Consider the following 16,318-nt stretch of genomic DNA (forward strand, 5'->3'; position numbering starts at 1 on the left):
AAAACAGTTCAGAACAACTGTTGCCCATGACCCAATGCTTCTGTGAGGGATACGGAGCTTCAGTCGAGTGTGTGTGTGCCCCTGCAAATAATGTTTTACCCTGTACTACTAAAATGAATTAATGAATATGTTCTATGTTGCCAGTGCACCATGATAGAAATCATTATTTCTTGCTGTTGAAGTTCGCAAAGGAACTCTTACTTTTCAAAACATTTCTGAACATTTGAACATCCAAAACTAGCAAACTCTTCTTTATGTTTACTTAAACACAAGACGCGCGTGAGCTATCTACAGATTTTGACCCTCGTATTCTAAAAAGCGCATGCGGCAGTGAAGTGAGAAGGGTAAAGAGAGGGGGGAGGGGGTGTGAAAACAAAAGCTTTTCAATAGAAATTTACTGTATTTAATGTACATCCAATAAAAAAAAGACATAATATACAAAAAACAATACCATTCAACTGACACACAAGTCACATGAAATCAAAACAACAACATTCTCAGTGCTGGCACTGTTACACATGAACGACGAAAAAGCCCTTGTAATATACAACGTTAATGCCTTGGCAAAATATGCAATGATACTAAATGCCTCCTTGGTACCAAGGCAGGCCAAGGGGGCACAGACTAAGTAGATGTAGAACATAGGTAAGGGGCTCGGTGGAGGGGGTGCTGGGGGGGGGGGGGAGATTAAAGTAGTACAGGAAGGGGACGGGTTTGTTTTTGTTTGTTTTTAGGGGGGGGGGGGGGCAGATGAACACAGTTGTTGATTACGTTTTGCAAAATTACTATTATGTCACATCTGCCATTCTTACAAAAGACATTCGCATATTGGATCGTTTACATCAACCGTTCAAACTGAATATTTCGTGCGGAGTATAATACTGTTGGGATAATAAAATTGCTCTAATATACCCATGTACGTATAGTAAAAAAAAAGGTTTAGAGTCGGACGGCATCAGATAAGAGATCGAGGTATGTGTGGTTCTGTCTCCCATGCCGTTCAAAAATAAAAAGTTCAACATTTGGTAACTTGAGAATGAGTTCAATGCTCAACCTTCTCACAGTTTTAAGTGTGACTTACTTACTTGTTTTACCATTTACAACTCCATGAGTGGGTTACATGTTACAGTTTGACAACTTAAAGTGTAAGGAACATGTTGACAACTTCAAGTCCAAGTTACATGTTCAATCTTTGACATCTTTAGGTGTAAATTACATGTTCAACCTTTGACAATTTGAAGTGTATGTTACACATTGAACCGTTGACAATTTGAAGTGTATGTTACACATTGAACCGTTGACAATTTCAAGCGTAAGTTACATGTCCAACCTTTAACGACTTAAGGGTAAGTTATATGTTCAACCTTCGGCAATTTCAAGCGTTACTTAAACGTTCAAGCTTTGCCAATTTCAGCGGTTATTTAACCTTTCAAGCTTTGACAACTTACACTTTACGAGTGTAAGTTAACTGAGAACATCTATATAACATTCAGCAGCCGAAGCACCTAACAAAAACAAAGTAAACTAGAGAAAAAATGCGTCATCATTCACTGGAAAATTTTGTGGAGTATAAGCGGGGAGCATTTGTGCTGAATGTGATCCGTTACGTCCTGTTGGTCTCTTGACAAACTCGTGGGTCGACGCCATCGGGACAGGCGCAGGTCCGCCCACCACTGGGCGTCGGCAAACACAGGAATTCACAGCCACCGTTGTTGAAGGCGCACGAGTTGGAACCTGCAAATGATTGAACGTGAATTCCTATTGATGTTAATTTGTCAAAAAGGTGCCGCTTTGCAGAGGTAGCAGCCTGGATTTAGATTGTGTGTATGTGTGCAGGTTAACTAAAGGATGAATTTGTTTGTTTGTTTGCTTAACGCCCAGCCGACCACGAAGGGCCATATCAGGGCGGTGCTGCTTTGACATATAACGTGCGCCACACACAAGACAGAAGTCGCAGCACAGGCTTCATGTCTCACCCAGTCACATTATTCTGACACCGGACCAACCAGTCCTAGCACTAACCCCATAATGCCAGACGCCAGGCGGAGCAGCCACTAGATTGCCAATTTTAAAGTCTTAGGTATGACCCGGCCGGGGTTCGAACCCACGACCTCCCGATCACGGGGCGGACGCCTTACCACTAGGCCAACCGTGACTAAAGGATGAAGACGCTTAAGATTGTGTGTATGTGTGCAGGTTAACTAAAGGATGAAGACGCTTAAGATTGTGTGTATGTGTGTAGGTTAACTAAAGGATGAAGACGCTTAAGATTGTGTGTATGTGTGCAGGTTAACTAAAGGATGAAGACGCTTAAGATTGTGTGTATGTGTGCAGGTTAACTAAAGGATGAAGACGCTTAAGATTGTGTGTATGTGTGCAGGTTAACTAAAGGATGAAGACGCTTAAGATTGTGTGTATGTGTGCAGGTTAACTAAAGGATGAAGACGCTTTAGATTGTGTGTATGTGTGCAGGTTAACTAAAGGATGAAGACGCTTTAGATTGTGTGTATGTGTGCGGGTTAACTAAAGAATGAAGACGCTTAAGATTGTGTGTATGTGTGCAGGTTAACTAAAGGATGAAGACGCTTTAGATTGTGTGTATGTGTGCGGGTTAATTAAAGGATGAAGACGCTTTAGATTGTGTGTATGTGTGCAGGTTAACTAAAGGATGAAGACGCTTTAGATTGTGTGTATGTGTGCGGGTTAACTAAAGAATGAAGACGCTTAAGATTGTGTGTATGTGTGCGGGTTAACTAAAGAATGAAGACGCTTAAGATTGTGTGTATGTGTGCGGGTTAATTAAAGGATGAAGACGCTTTAGATTGTGTGTATGTGTGCAGGTGAACTAAAGAATGAAGACGCTTAGGATTGTGTGTATGTGTGTAGGTTAACTAAAGGATGAAGACGCTTTAGATTGTGTGTATGTGTGCAGGTTAACTAAAGAATGAAGACGCTTAGGATTGTGTGTATGTGTGCAGGTTAACTAAAGGATGAAGACGCTTACGATTGTGTGTATGTGTGCGGGTTAACTAAAGGATGAAGACGCTTTAGATTGTGTGTATGTGTGCGGGTTAACTAAAGGATGAAGAATCTTAAGCGTGCCCTTTTAATCAGTGCACAATCACATTATATACACACTTGGTATCTGTATGTTTAACTGTACATTAGTCTGTACATTAATCTAAAGGATGCTCTGCTCATACACGATGATATACCTAACCGATAAATTCAGCTACATTCCATTGTAATCAGCTTCCATTCCACTGACAAACTCAGAATTATTTCAACACTGACTCTGTTTGTAATATAACATTAAAAAGTACACTGAACTTGTAAACAATGTACATGCAGCGTTACTGATGTTTTCACCCATCCCATTTACATTTATTTGTAAGCGTGACGCTTGCGTCAATCAATACGTGAAGCAACCAAAGACCATCTAACATATGGAACATAGGCTACGCTTTTCGTTCAAAATATCTGAACTGTTGAAACGGGCTAATTATTATTGCATTGGCCTGCGTATAAATCCGATTGCCAAAAACCGACTCTTTCCGGTCAAATAAATCTTTCTGGCATCAACAAATCACATGATCTATCTCCAGAAAAAAAGAACCCACTTCAGACCCAACACTAGATGTCATCCATTATTCAGGTCTGTACAAACACTATAGATTTCAAAATAATACATACATTCTGAGCAAGGGTAATAACACCTGCTCTAAAATTGTGTCTTAGTGGTCGTGAAAAGGTCTGATTTCACCAAAAAGTCTGAATCAAAAATAAATATAAAATTGAAGATTTTAACATGTATAAGACTTACCACGTGGACATTGGTCTCGTAAGGCCGTGATGCCGTAAAGACGCCCGTTGCCTCCGATGGCCGCTGAGATAGGGCTGATCTCCTCCCCTCCGCTCTGTCTCACGCCAGAGATAGTTCTCCTGAAAAACACGTTTCATTGATCAAATGTCTTGTGTCTAACTTCTCCTCAGAATGATTTACTTAAGTTTAAGTGAAAAAAGAATGAAACAAGGAAAGAAAGAAAGAAGGAACAGGTCGCGTAAGGCGAAAATACAACATTTAGTCAAGTAGCTGTCGAACTCACAGAATGAAACTGAACGCAATGCTATTTTTCAGCAAGACCGTATACTCGTAGCATCGTCAGTCCACCGCTCATGGCAAAGGCAGTGAAATTGACAAGAAGAGCGGGGTAGTAGTTGCGCTAAGAAGGATAGCACGCTTTTCTGTACCTCTCTTTGTTTTAACTTTCTGAGCGTGTTTTTAATCCAAACATATCATATCTATATGTTTTTGGAATCAGGAACCGACAAGGAATAAGATGAAAGTGTTTTTAAATTGATTTCGACAATTTAATTTTGATAATAATTTTTATATATTTAATTTTCAGAGCTTGTTTTTAATCCAAATATAACATATTTATATGTTTTTGGAATCAGAAAATGATGGAGAATAAGATGAACGTAAATTTGGATCGTTTTATAAATGTTTATTTTTTTTTACAATTTTCAGATTTTTAATGACCAAAGTCATTAATTAATTTTTAAGCCACCAAGCTGAAATGCAATACCGAAGTCCGGGCTTCGTCGAAGATTACTTGACCAAAATTTCAACCAATTTGGTTGAAAAATGAGGGCGTGACAGTGCCGCCTCAACTTTCACGAAAAGCCGGATATAACGTCATCAAAGACATTTATCAAAAAAATGAAAAAAACGTTCGGGGATTTCATACCCAGGAACTCTCATGTCAAATTTCATAAAGATCGGTCCAGTAGTTTAGTCTGAATCGCTCTACACACACACACACACAGACAGACACACACAGACACACACACGCACATACACCACGACCCTCGTTTCGATTCCCCCTCGATGTTAAAATATTTAGTCATAACTTGACTAAATGTAAAAAGAAAGAAACAAAAACAACAAACGAACAGAAAATGACCGGAACAACTGTACTTCGCAAACAAAATAAGGCAAGAAGCAAAATATGACTACTGTCGCAGCCGACAAGGGAGGGCCGGTCAAAGAACCTACCTACATGAACCTAATAATTGATGGTAGCCTATTAATTGAACAGTCAGTCAAATAATAGAAAGCTCGTATGTTCTTTCGGAGCCTAAATTAAGCAATCATGTAACCATGCAGCTATACCAGTTAAACTGAGGCACAGATAAACACACTAGTTAGTGCAGAACATCCTTACATTTTTTTGCAGGAAATCATCTGACATGAAGAATGTACAAAAACAGTGTGTTTATGACCAGTTGCAGCCAGAAAACCGACTCCAGGAAATGACAATGAGGGAGCGTTATGTTCTAGTCACAGTAAACTTACACACCGCTAGCACGACAAAGCGCCTTCAACAAGTAGGATTACGTTCATGCGCTTTCCGTTGGAGACGAGAGCGAATCTTTCCCAGGGAATAACCCTTTCCAGCGTAAATCGGTTTTCCACCTGCACCGGCGACGATGACGCACGGTAAGAGATTGAGTCCGGAAAAGACAAGCAGTTATACAGGCTTTATTCTGCTGTTGGTGATTGACAAGACTCAGAGTCTAGAGAGAATAGGAAAATCCAGCCTTTTGTCCGTGCGGGGACTGTACAAGCGTTATGTGAATGCACTCGAAAAAGCTTAAGCTAACACACACACACACACACACACACACACACACACACACACACACACACACGTCTTCTTACCAAAAATACAGTGCCAAAGCTTCCTGCAGCGAGCTCCGTGAAGTAGACTTCGCGAAGTCACCTTCACCCAATTAATATCAGGCTTTACATATGATCACAAAAAAGTGTTGCTGACCTCTCCCAATCGGTCCAGTAGAGAATGTTGTTGAGCATGGTCACACTGAAGGGGTAGTTTGGAGCGCTGGACACAATACGACGACCCACGCCATCGGACCGCACGCACTCTAGTCGCTTGGAACCTGCAGCACATTGTATCTCGTTCAACATTGTTGCAATCTGGTAGCTTGCTGCAAGCAACGTTATATTTCTAACAACAACACACTATTTTTTCAATGGAACAAAAAAAACACGGGTTCAACTTTGATATATTGCATAAGTTTGACTTTTGTTATGTGGCAGTTAAGTGCATTTGCTTCGCTACCCGGACAGAAACTGTAACTCATTCCACCCAGCAACAAGTTTTGACTCAAAGTAACTTAAATTTGAACATCTCCTCACTTGTCTTGGCTAAGTGTCCATTGAATCCACACAAAAATAAAGATGCAATGACACTTTTTGAAGGCAAGCCTTCTTTGATTTCACTTTCGTTTGGGCAGCCTCAAACCAAAGATGCTGCAAGCGTACGGCAGCTACTGTTTGGTATCGGTTAAGGTAATTCTTCATAAATAGCTCCACTGAGCAGCAGCATCAAGTGAAAACTGTGCGTTCTTCCAAGGTTTGCATGCGGTGTGCAAAGTATTTTGGGACATTCGCAACTTACCGGCATCTGCCCAGCAGAGTTGCTGCGAGAAGTGGTCAAAGGCCAGCCCGTTGGGCAGCCTGAGATCCTCACTGACCAGCACTCGCCGCTCTGTCCCGTCCGTGTTGGCCGTCTCGATCTGGGGCTTGTTGCGGTTCCAGTCAGTCCAGTAGATTTGTCTGGACACAAAAATAACACTATAGAGTAGGTCCTTGCAACTCCGTTTTTAGCGAGAAAAAGACACAGCCTGCATTAAGCACAACAGAGGTCATCGAAAAAAAAGGAAGCGCCGTACTACATAGCAGTTCGCTATGCTCCGTGTGAAAACAGCCCGGATCTCCATGAACAATATGCTACCTTATCCTTATCAAACAGCACCAGATCGTCATCTCACCCTCTGGTGACGTCAAGGGCGATAGCACGCGGGTTGACCATGTCCGTGTTGAAGAGAGTTTTGCGGTACGTGCCGTCCAGTAGTGCCACACCCACCACGTCCAGTCTAGAGTCCGTGTAGTACAGTGTCCGTGACACAAAGTCCACTGCGATACCTTCTGGCGATCCCAGTCCTGTGGACAAAAAGATTCCATAAGTAACAAAAACAGACATTCACTATGCACATATAAACACACAGAGACATAGACAAACACATACATAATGTCTAGCCCTGAATCTGTGTGGTACAGTGTGATAGCTTCTGGCGAACCCAGCCCTAGGGAAACAAACTAATTTCACTTTGACACCCACAGAGTCTTGACTAACACGTCACTATCACACACATTCTCCCTCACATTGCAAACACATAACACAGAAAGGACCTACGGAGATTCTTGACCTGTGGGGACAAACGTCTTTATTGCATACACACCACAGACTGACAGACAGACAGACACAGACAGACACACACACACACACACACACATACACACACACAAACAACACAGACAGAGAAAGAATGGGAGAGACAGAGACCTGTCAAGATGTCTTGGCTGGCCGACCCGTTGAGTGTAGTCCTGCGGATGACTCCATAGGCCGCGTCACCAAAGTAGATGTGTCCCTCCGCGCAGTCCGTGTCCACTGCCACGGCCAGCTGACCTGCACACAAAACACGCAGGTTATCATACATTAGGGATTCCCCTAGCATATCCATTGGCATGAAGGGGAGGAAAAGAGAGACTTGAGAGATAGGGCGAGAAAAAAAAAGCTTGCCAGAGAGACGAAAAGAAGGAAGAAGAGGGACAGACAGAAATGAAACAAGTCGCGTAAGGCGAAATTACTACATTTAGTCAAGCTGTGGAACTCACAGAATGAAACTGAACGTAGTCCGCCGCTAGTGCAAAAGGCAGTGAAAGTGACGAGCCTGTACCTCTCTTCGTTTTAACTTTCTGAGCGTGTTTTTAATCCAAACATATCATATCTATATGTTTTTGGAATCAGGAACCGACAAGGAATAAGATGAAATAGTTTTTAAAACGATTTCGGAAATTTAATTTTAATCATAATTTTTATATTTTTAATTTTCAGAGCTTGTTTTTTATCCGAATATAACATATTTATATGTTTTTGGAATCAGAACATGATGAAGAATAAAATAAAAGTAATTTTGGATCGTTTTATAAAAAAATAATTTTAATCCAATTTTCAGATTTTTAATGACCAAAGTCATTAATAAATTTGTAAGCCTCCATGCTGAAATGCAATACCGCAGTCCGGCCTTCGTCGAAGATTGCTTGGCAAAAATGTCAATCAATTTGATTGAAAATTGAGGGTGTGACAGTGCCGCCTCAACTTTTACAAAAAGCCGGATATGACGTCATAAAAGACATTTATCGAAAAAAAGGAAAAAAACGTCTGGGGATATCATACCCAGGAACTCTCATGTCAAATTTCATAAAGATCGGTCCAGTAGTTTACTCTGAATCGCTCTACACACACACACGCACAGACACACACAGACACACATACACCACGACCCTCGTCTCGATTCCCCCTCTATGTTAAAACATTTAGTCAAAACTTGACTAAATATAAAAAGGAGACAGGGAGAGACAGAGCGGTGTTCACTGACCAGGATTGAAGGCTAGCTGCTGACCATAGTCGCCAGGCTGCGGGCTGGTGGAAACTGCGAACACCTTGCGTCCTCTGGCGTACACCAAGCGCTCTCCTTCTCTGACTGCAACTGTAGCAACAATTAAACAAATTACTTCAACAGTCAATGACAATCACCATAACACGCACCACTCTCTCCCTTCTAATCAAAACACATCAGCTAATACACCCAGAAACTGTACATGCAAATCGTCAAACGCTCCTTCAAACGCTCCGTATCTCAGGGATATTAAACCACAGGAACTTACACAGACGCAAACAGACAGTGACATACACGCAAACAGACAGTGACATACACGCACACAGTCACACACACACACACGCACACGCACACACACACATACACACGCGCGCGCACACACACGCGCACACACACACAGACATTGACACACACGCACACAGTGACACACAGTGACACACACACACACACCATCGTTCCCCCCACATACAGTCAGGCACAGGAGTTGATAGAACATCTTACCTGTACAGCTACTACCATCTCCCCTGTAGCTGGGATTGCAGACACAGACGTACAGCCCATCCGCACCCTCCACACAGGCCGCGTTGCGATCACACAACCCTTGCTGAGACCGACAGTCAGGCAAATCTGTAGAAACAAACACACAATGAACATTCGCTCGATACCGTAACTTGATTAAAGTTCTCTTTCGCCTCAAACCTACAGTACTGGTGTTGATAAAAGTCAACGTCCTGGGAAGGCACTGAAACTTCGAGTCAGATGTAAAGAGAAGAAGAAGACAAAAACAACTACGATCTCAACCTGATAGAACATACTTCTGAATTGTCGTATTTTGTTCTAATCTTTGTGGAGAATCTGACTTCTCGGGTACGATTTCTGACTTTGCATCGTTTCAGTAAATCTTGCTGAGCATTGGACGTCAAAGGTTGCATGGACTGAGCTAACCAACACGATACAATGTGCTACATACAGTCAACTGCATTCTGCAAAACTGAATCATGTACCTGGCCCATAACGTACCTCTCCTGCGCTAGTTGCCTCTCCCCCCCACCCCACACACACACATACACATACCCACGCCCCGCCCGAAAGCGGTAGGACAGAGTATTTTATGTAGTTAGCATGATTTAGTTGCATGAGGTAAAATGTTACATAGTTTTACTGTCCCTTAACGTACCTCTTCTGCTACAGGTGAGTCCATCTCCATCATAGCCACGGCTACAGCGACAGCGGTAGGACATGGCGTCGGGGTCGTACAGACACTCCGCGTTGCGGTCACAGTTGTTCACCTGGTTGCATGGCACCACTGTAATACACACAGCATGAAAAGAGTTTATCCCCGAGTACGCAGTAGGAGGGTCCAGCAGACTTTAATCCCCGAGTACGCAGTACTAGGGTCCAGCAGACTTTAATTGTGTGTCTGTGTGTGTATCTGTCTGTCTCGACTTAACAGCTTATTGCTGGGAAACTACTGGGCGCAGTTCGTTCAAAAGTTGATACACTAACTTGATAATAGGTCCGATTGATCGTATTAAAACTTCATAATGTTACCTGGGACCTAAATGCGAAATATTCCACAAAAACGACTCTTAACGGCGGGCGCGATTCGCGGTGGGATAGAACAGCCGTTCGGCTAATCCGCCAGCCAGCCAGCGACAGCGACACCAGGCTTTGCGTGCGTGCGTGCTTTGCGTGCGTGTACCACTGTGCGCGAGGAGTATAGGCATTTGAGTTCACTGGCGAATGATAGAATTGGTGGCTTGGTGGAAAGCGTTTCCGACTATGGCTAAAGTGATCCGGGTTCGATTCCCGGCATGGGCTGTCTATTTTTTTTATTTTTTTATTTTTACTTTTTTTTATATAATAAATTCTTGTTTACTATTGTTTATTATGAACGTTTTAATGTTTTATTTTACTGTAATAATTTTTTTAATTGTGTAAAATAAATAAATAATGTTTTTTTTGTTTTTTTTAAATCCAAGGGATCCGGGTTCGATTCCCGGCATGGGCGGTCTATTTTTTGTTTTTTAAATTCTTGTTTACTATTGTTTATTATGAACGTTTTAATGTTTTATTTTACTCTAATAATTTTTTTAATTGTGTAAAATAAATAAAAAAAAATTTTTTTTTAAATCCACGTGCACAAGACAAAAACTTTCATACTGGGGGAGCGAGCCAGTCTGAAGAGTACTCGGGTCCAGCGCCAGCGTTTTTTATTGTGTGTCTGTGTGTGTATCTGTCTGTCTCGACTTAACAGCTTATTGCTGGGAAACTACTGGGCGCAGTTCGTTCAAAAGTTGATACACTAACTTGATAATAGGTCCGATTGATCGTATTAAAACTTCATAATGTTACCTGGGACCTAAATGCCCCAAAAAACACAAAAGTTCTTGACGGTTGGACGAATTCAATCGGAGCGACAGCCAGCCATTGAGCTGATAGAACAGCCGAACGCGTGCGTCATGAAAAGCATGCGTATCGCATGCGAGACAATTTGCGAGCCAGCCAGCGGGTGGGGATTAATTTGGTCTCGGCAAAGAAACTACAGTGCAGGTTTGGTCTCGGTGAGACTGAAAGAGAGACAGAGAGCACGAGAGAGAGCGACAGGGACACTGTGTCAGTGATTCAAGGTGGTGGCTTGGTGGCCAAAGGGATCCGGGTTCGATGTCCGGCGAATTTGCGATTCCTAAACGCCCCACTGAACGACTGACGTCACATGTCGCTTCGGTCTTTTCCGGAGGAACACCGCGTGTACATAATACACACTTCGATCGCGTAGCACTGCCATTGCACATTTTCGCAACGAAAACCGTGCCACTGTTTCTTTCATCTTGGTGTGTTAAATCTGAAAGCAATTTTAGTGAACGAACAATTGAAAACATATCACGTTACTTAACTGTAGCTCAGTGTTTCACGGTGTGACGTGGAAGTGTTCAAATATCTGCTGTATCAGGCAAGCCGATTTGGTTTCACCTGAACGACTGCGAGAGGCGAGCGCAAACCGTTGTGTTGTTCAGAAATGGTGTTCCCTTTGATATTTTAGTGGACATTTAACTTCAAATGCAACCTTTCTTAGCTGTAGAGTTGGTAACAGAACCTTCATGCGCGAGAAACGCCACATACGACGGAGTAACCCTGAAATGCCTTCACTTTTGTAGCCCTGTCTGTCAGTTGCTGTCGTAGCCTAGTGGTTTGTGCTCCAGCTTGAAGGTCAGCTGACTCGGGTTCGACTCCCTTCCTGGTTACAGTTTTTTTTCTTGTTTGCTTTATTTTTGTCATCTATTTTGTGTCCTTAACTCCACCCTTCAATCTTTTCAACCCTGATGCATTCCGTTTATTTTTTTATTTTTATCTTTATTTGTTTAAACCATTTCCCCCAAAGCGGTTTAGCAGGGTGGTATGTTATGATGAAAACGCGATTACACAAAGCTCACATGTGCACGGTCTGCAAACTAAACGGCGTGGGCTCACCGTATTAGCCAATAACAAGCACACATATTAAACCGCAGCGCAAAGCGTAAACATTAGTACAACTTGAAGAAATCAATATAGTTACCACGTGAGAAACAAAACCGTGCTTCGCACCGAACAGTTCGACAGTGACCTACTGACCGAACCGCACCTCTCGCTTGTGACAGTCGCTCATGATACAACTATTCTTTAGCCGAGTCTGAAATTGATCTTCATAAAACTATGTGTAAGTGTAACAAAAGAAAAAACTAATTTCTTTCACATTGCCTGAATAATAACTTTATTAACTGATAATCAAGGTGGCATCGCCGAATGACTGCAAGCGCAACGCGATCGAAGTGGCACGCAGTGTTCCTCCGGAAAAGGCCTAAGCGGCTGTGACGTTAGTCGTTCAGTGGGGCGTTTAGGAATCGCAAATTCGCTTCCCGGCATGGGCGGTCTATTTTTTTTATTAATTCTTGTTTACTATTGTTTATTATGAACGTTTTAATGTTTTATTTTACTCCAATAATTTTTTTTAATTGTGTAAAATAAAAAAAATTTTTTTTTAAATCCACGTGCACAAGACAAAAACTGGGGGAGCGAGCCAGTCTGAAGAGTACTCGGGTCCAGCGCCAGCGTTTTTTATTTCTTGTCCTATTTTGTCGAGTAAATCAAGGTTTTGCTGTCTCTACAATCAGAGTCAATATTTATCAGAATCGTACAGTCCCTCTCTCTCCCTCTCTTTCTCTCCCCCCCTCCCCCTCACACACACACAAAACACCACAGCACCCTAGCAGTCAGATTGTAAGAAAAGGTCCAGCCTTACAACCTCATCCTTGTAAAATAAAGTTCAGTTGAGTCCAGTCCAGTCCAGTCCGTCCGTCTCTCTGTCTCTGTCTCTGTCTCTTCCCCCCCCACACACACACACAAATCACTGCAGCACTGAAGGATATAGTGGCATGAACTAGCATACTGACCTGGCTGCAAGCAGACCTTGCCGTCTCCCTGAAAGCCCGGGTTGCACTGACAGGTGTAGCGGTCGCCGGCAGGCATGCAGCGTGCGTTGACGTCACAGTCGTTGAACACGTCACAGCCCTCTGCCTCACATCGGAACCCGTCACCTAAAACATCAATCATCGCTGTTTGGGGACGTCATTCATATCTCATGCTCATTATTTAAAAGAAGTTCAAAATGTCCGTTCAGTGTCTACCGTCAGGATCTGTTGTACAGGTTTCTGCGTCAGAGCACTTCTTCCTCTTCTTGTTGCCGCAACACGTGGAGACCAGTCCAATTGAGAAATGTAGTTGTCATCTGCAGGGACGCCGCCGTGCCGTACAGCTTATCCTGGATGGGAGTCGGCTCCGGCCACATCTTCCTTCTTAACAACTGGAAGTTCCCGCAGTCTTGTAGGATGTGGTGGGTGTCCTGCTCTGCTTCTCCACAGGGACACATCGGGGACGGCACAACTATCAGCTTTGAGTGGAGGTGTAAAAGCACTCATAGTCATACACATACTTTTAATGGCACATCTTTCAAACACATACGTTTTGATGTCAACATTGACAGCCGTATATTAAGTTGTTCGCTGCACCATGCAGACAAAAGAAAACAAAAAAGAAGCCAACTGGTCCATAAATGAACATATTGGACAATGATTCTGGGGGGTAGAAATATACTTGACAGGGGCGGATCAGTTCATTTAATGGGGGGGGGGGGGGGTTTTCCAAAAGTATATTGTGAAAATATGGGTGTGAAGGCGCGAAGCGCCGAGCCGACGGCGCGAAGCGCCTAGCTTAGCTAGGGGGGTCCGGGGGCATGCCCCCCCGGAAAATTTTGAAAAAAATGATGCAAAATGGTGCAATCTGGTGCATTCTGAGGATGATCATTACCAGTTTCAGGCAGCAGATTTTGTCACTGATTAATACCCCAAAAATTGAAACTCAACCCAAAAAAACACAAACAAATATTTTTATTTTTTGGCTGGGGGGGGGGGGTTTCCGGAAACCCCAGAACCCCCCCCCCCCCCCCCCCCCCCTCGTCCGCCCCTGCTTGAAGACGTAGACGTAAAAAGGTCTTCTTCTTCTTCGTCGTCGTTGTCGTGTTCTTCGACTCACTCTTCTTCTCCTTTTCCCTCTATTTCTCCTTCTTCTTTCTCGTCATCGTCGTTGTGGCTTTTAGCTATTTTGGCGCTAACGCAAGTGTAGTTGTTGCTCTCCAACGCCCTACTGGGTCTTCAGAGTAACGCACTTGTTATTGTTTTCAAAAACACCCAAAAGCAACTGTTGTTGCTGTCAGTTTTTCATTGGGAGGAAGCAACCGAAATTTCTCAACAATGGCATTATTAAGTCATGGAAATGACGAGAGACGAGAACGCTATTTTCAGTGGTATGACCAATTTGTGAATAGTATCTACGTCATCATAGCATAGCAGGAAATACTTTCTTCAAATGTAATTTTAGTTTACTGACCGGTGTATCCGCCGGGACATCTGCAGAGGAAGGCGTTGTAGTTGACGTCAAAGTCGCACGCGGCGTTGCGGTCGCACACGTTGTCTTCGCGGCAGTCATACTCCGCGCATCGCTGACCGTCGCCATAGAAACCGTAGCGACACCGGCACTGGAACTGGTTGGTCCTCGGGTCGAAGTTGCAGTCCGCATTGGCGTCACACTGTCCGCACCTGTCTGTAGACATAGTTGTGGAAGTTAAATGACCATAATCTGAAGTACACAACATAGGCGCATACACCCCCCCCTCCCCCCGCGGGTTAGGGGGAAGAATTTACCCGATGCTCCCCAGCATGTCGTAAGAGGCGACTAACGGATTCTGTTTCTCCTTTTACCCTTGTTAAGTGTTTCTTGTATAGAATATAGTCAATGTTTGTAAAGATTTTGGTCAGGCAGTATGTAAGAAATGTTAAGTCCTTTGTACTGGAAACTTGCATTCTCCCAGTAAGGTCATATATTGTACTACGTTGCAAGCCCCTGGAGCAATTTTTTGATTGGTGCTTTTGTGAACAAGAAAAAATTGACAAGTGGCTCTAGCCCATCTCCCCCCTTCCCCCGTCGCGATGATAACCTTCGTCGTTGAAAACGACGTTAAACACCAAATAAAGAAAGAAAGAAAGAAAGGCGCATGCAGAGAGAGAGAGAGAGAGAGAGAGAGAGAGAGAGAGAGAGAGAGAGAGAGAGAGAGAGAGAGAGGAAGTGAGAGAGGGAGTGGCAGAGTTAGTGAGAAAGACAGAGAGACCGGGAGGGGGGGGGGGGGGGCAGAGTGTGAGAGATAGATAAGAGAGAGAGATAGAGATAGAGAGAGAGAGTGAGAGAAGAGAGAGAGAGAGAGAGAGTGAGAGCGAGACTGAGAGAGAGTGAGAGCGAGAGAGAGAGAGTGAGAGAGAGAGTGAGTGAGAACTTTTTTGAACTTTATTTATTTACTTGTTTTGGGAGAGAGAGAGAGACTGAGAGAGAGAGAGAGAGAGACTGAGAGAGAGAGAGAGAGAGAGAGAGAGAGAGAGAGAGAGAGAGAGAGAGAGAGAGAGAGAGAGAGAGAGAGAGAAAGGAGAGAGTGATACAGACTGGCAAACAGACAGAGACTAGTTGGTACAGAAATGATGCTGACCCATAGGTGTGCCGGTAACGCCATTGAACACGCAGTCAGCAAATTTAAGACAAATACAGCGGAACACCAATCGTTCCAGGTCGTACACACAGAGAAAGAGAGAAACTTGAAGAGGAAGGAGACAGACAAACAAATAGGCAGACTAAGAGACAGACAGACAACAAATGGGGTTACAGAAATACACTTACCCATGGGAGTACAGGTAACGCCGTTACCGGTGAATCCAGCACGACAGTTACAGCGGAACACCAAGCGTTCCAGGTCGTACACACAGTCAGAGTCCCGGCTACAGTGCTGGCAGTCCGCACCTTCAAACACAACATGTCATCGATGTTTATCTCATGCTGGCAGCCCTCTGCAGTACGTTCGATAAAAAAAAATGTCAAATTTCTAAAGCCTGATAATAAAAGTTAGTACACCTAAGGCGCCATTTTGGAAATTTTTCTGACGATTTGGACCGTAAAAGGTTCAAGGGACATTCGCTGCAGGGCCGGACTACCGGGGGGGGGGGGGGGGGGGGGTTATGGGGGTTGCGCAACAAAGCCTAAACATGTACCTCACTTATTTAAAACATTTTTTATTATTGTTTATTTTATGCCGTTTCATGCAAGGAGCGACATGATTTTCCTATCTCAGAATATGACCTACCCATCAGCTTCAGGGGGCGAAGCCCCCTGACCCCCACAAGGGGCTCTGCCC

The 16,318-nt window shown here is 43.5% G+C and overlaps 1 protein-coding gene across 2 annotated transcripts in view; it reads right to left on the bottom strand.

The window, feature by feature from the left end:
- Nucleotides 1–681: 681 nt before the first annotated feature.
- The window catches only part of LOC138953857 (nidogen-like), a 42,234-nt gene continuing 26,597 nt past the window's right edge, over nucleotides 682–16,318 (bottom strand). The window contains exons 14-26 of one of the 2 annotated variants that reach the window (XR_011451626.1): nucleotides 15,808–15,927; nucleotides 14,473–14,685; nucleotides 12,981–13,124; nucleotides 9,728–9,856; nucleotides 9,052–9,177; nucleotides 8,530–8,640; nucleotides 7,434–7,556; nucleotides 6,859–7,030; nucleotides 6,486–6,643; nucleotides 5,841–5,964; nucleotides 3,824–3,942; nucleotides 1,261–1,734; nucleotides 682–1,225 (exon numbers count right to left, since the gene is read on the bottom strand). Coding sequence is in view for 1 of the 2 variants with exons in the window: in XM_070325814.1 (XP_070181915.1) it covers nucleotides 1,604–1,734; nucleotides 3,824–3,942; nucleotides 5,841–5,964; nucleotides 6,486–6,643; nucleotides 6,859–7,030; nucleotides 7,434–7,556; nucleotides 8,530–8,640; nucleotides 9,052–9,177; nucleotides 9,728–9,856; nucleotides 12,981–13,124; nucleotides 14,473–14,685; nucleotides 15,808–15,927 (1,670 nt within the window). In the remaining variant the exon portion in view is untranslated. Of the gene's footprint in view, nucleotides 1,735–3,823; nucleotides 3,943–5,840; nucleotides 5,965–6,485; nucleotides 6,644–6,858; nucleotides 7,031–7,433; nucleotides 7,557–8,529; nucleotides 8,641–9,051; nucleotides 9,178–9,727; nucleotides 9,857–12,980; nucleotides 13,125–14,472; nucleotides 14,686–15,807; nucleotides 15,928–16,318 lie in introns of both variants that reach the window. The other variant, XM_070325814.1, reaches the window with a different exon arrangement.

The sequence above is a fragment of the Littorina saxatilis genome, linkage group LG17, assembly GCF_037325665.1.
Source record: "Littorina saxatilis isolate snail1 linkage group LG17, US_GU_Lsax_2.0, whole genome shotgun sequence".
NCBI lineage: Eukaryota > Metazoa > Mollusca > Gastropoda > Littorinimorpha > Littorinidae > Littorina > Littorina saxatilis.